Genomic DNA, 2,529 nt, shown 5'->3' on the forward strand with positions numbered 1-2,529 from the left:
ATGAGGAGTCCGGGCTGCATTAAAGATGTTCAGCAGCTGACGGGAAGGCTCACAGCGTTGTCCCGATTCCTCGGTGCGTCAGCAGCAAAGGCCCTACCCTTTTTTGCTTTGATTAAAAAGGGAATAGCATTTGAGTGGACCCCCGCGTGCGAAGAAGCCTTCAACCACTTCAAAGAGATTCTAGCAGCACCCCCAATGCTCGGGAAGCCGAAAGCCGGAGAACCACTCTATCTATACCTAGCCATCACAGAGGGGGCGCTCACAACGGTATTGGTACGGGAAGAAGGGAAGGCCCAGCAACCGATCTACTTTGTGAGTAGAGCACTGCAAGGGGCAAAACTCAGATACAGCAAGCTAGAGAAGCTGGCGTTGGCACTTCTGGTCTCCTCCCGCCGATTGCGACAATACTTCCAGAGTCACCAGGTGGTCGTGAAAACGGACCAGGGGATTCGTCAGGTGCTCCAAAAGCCCGATCTAGCGGGAAGAATGATGACCTGGGCCATCGAACTATCCCAATACGACATAGGCTACGAACCCCGACACGCGATTAAGGTGCAAGCAATGGCCGACTTCCTGGTGGAAGTAACTGGGAATCCAACGGAGGACACGGACACACGGTGGAAGCTCCATGTAGATGGAGCCTCCAACCAGACGTCTGGGGGCGCCAAGATCATTTTAGAAAGTCCGGCAGGAGTCGTCTATGAACAATCGATTAAGTTTGAGTTTCCCGTATCAAACAACCAAGCAGAATACGAAGCCCTCCTAGGGGGTTTAGTTCTAGCCCAGGAAGTCGGAGCCAAGAGGTTGGAAATATGCAGTGACTCGCAAGTCATCACTTCGCAAGTGAACGGGAGCTATCCAGCCAGAGATTCATTACTACAGAAGTACTTAGAGAAGGTCAAAGAGCTGGGCAAACAATTTGAAGAGGTCACGGTCCAACACATTTCCAGGGAGAGGAACACACGGGCTGACCTCCTATCCAAGCTGGCGAGCACAAAACCTGGAACCGGCAACCGCTCCCTCATCCAGGGCATCACGAAAGAGCCAGCAGTTGCCCTCCACCTGACCAAATCAGCCCCTTCTTGGATGGACCCCATCGCTGACTTCTTGGAAAACGGCAAACTCCCCCAGGACGAGAAGGATGCCAAAGCGATAAGAAGGGAGGCCGCCAAATATACGATCATACAGGATCAGCTATTCAAAAAGGAACTCAGCCAACCTTTGCTGAAGTGTCTGCACCCCGACCAGACGGACTACGTTCTCAGAGAAGTCCATGAGGGGTGCTGCGGCCACCGTATCGGGGGCAAAGCCCTAGAAAGGAAGCTCATCCGAGCTGGGTACTACTGGCCGACCATGATGAATGACTCCAAGGAGTTTATAAGGAAATGCGCAAAGTGTCAACAAAACGCCAACTTCCACAGAGCGCCAGCCTCCGAGCTGAGTTTACTAACGTCCACTCGACCCTTCGCACAGTGGGGAGTCGACCTCTTGGGACCCTTCCTAATTGGCCCAGGACAGGTCAAATACCTCATAGTTGTCATCGACTACTACACCAAATGGATAGAGGCTGAACCGCTTGCCAGCATATCCTCATCCAATTGTAGGAAGTTCATGTGGAGGCAGGTGATAACTCGCTTCGGCATCCCGGAAATCGTCATCTCAGATAACGGGACGCAATTCACTGACAAGAAGTTCGCAGAGTTTCTCATCGGCTTGGGGATAAAACAGAAGTTCTCCTCAGTCGAACACCCCCAAACAAACGGGCAAGTGGAATCTGTAAATAAGATCATCTTACTGGGTCTTAAAAAGCGTTTAGATAGCAAGAAAGGCGCGTGGGCCGACGAGCTCGCCTCGGTTCTCTGGTTCTATCGGACAACCGAGCAAAGCTCCACCGGGAAAACTCCCTTTCGCTTAACATATGGGGTCGAAGCCGTGATACCTGTGGAGATCGGAGAGCCGAGTCCGCGGCTATTCCTTGCCGGAGTAGAAGAAGCAGTGGACAAAGATCTGGTGGACGAGGTCAGAGAGATGGCCCATTTGTCAGAGGTAGTGCTGAAACAGAGGATAGCCCTGCGATACAACACCAAGGTCCTCAGAAGGGAATTTGAGGAAAGATACCTCGTCCTACGATGAAACAACATCGGGCCGCCGTCCCCAAGAGAAGGAAAACTGGCGGCAAACTGGGAAGGCCCCTACAGAGTCAGAGAAGTGCTTGGCAAAGGCGCCTACAAGCTGGAAAGTCTCGACGGCAAAGAAATCCCGAGAACATGGAACGCAGGTAACCTAAGAAGATTCTACTCGTAGCTTGAGCACATTAGCCAAGCGGCCCAGCGAGTTAGATAGGTGTTTAATCTTATCAAATGTTAATTTCCAATTATTTACTCTCATTAAACACCTACCGTGTTCAAAGAACTGTCTAGCTAATGACTACTTTTTACTTGTCCAAATTCTCCTATCTACTATTCCCCAATATGTATCGAATGACAAACGGGACAACGATACGGCAACCCGGGATTGATCACCCCGAGA

General features: G+C 51.2%; 1 protein-coding gene across 1 annotated transcript; it reads left to right on the forward strand.

Moving 5' to 3' along the window:
- Positions 1-2,133, forward strand: LOC107647375. The gene is made up of 2 exons (XM_016351451.1): positions 1-1,257; positions 1,624-2,133. The coding sequence occupies exons 1-2, from the start codon at positions 1-3 to the stop codon at positions 2,131-2,133; spliced, it is 1,767 nt and encodes a 588-aa protein (XP_016206937.1).

This window comes from Arachis ipaensis, chromosome B06, assembly GCF_000816755.2.
Source record: "Arachis ipaensis cultivar K30076 chromosome B06, Araip1.1, whole genome shotgun sequence".
Taxonomy (NCBI): Eukaryota; Viridiplantae; Streptophyta; class Magnoliopsida; order Fabales; family Fabaceae; genus Arachis; species Arachis ipaensis.

Bases quoted from the DNA above. Each gene is read 5' to 3' on its own strand.
- LOC107647375 (XM_016351451.1), top strand. From the start codon at position 1: ATGAGGAGTCCGGGCTGCATTAAAGATGTTCAGCAGCTGACGGGAAGG. The intron at 1,258-1,623 runs GTTCTCAGAGAA...ATGTGGAGGCAG, and splicing joins ACCCCGACCAGACGGACTAC to GTGATAACTCGCTTCGGCAT.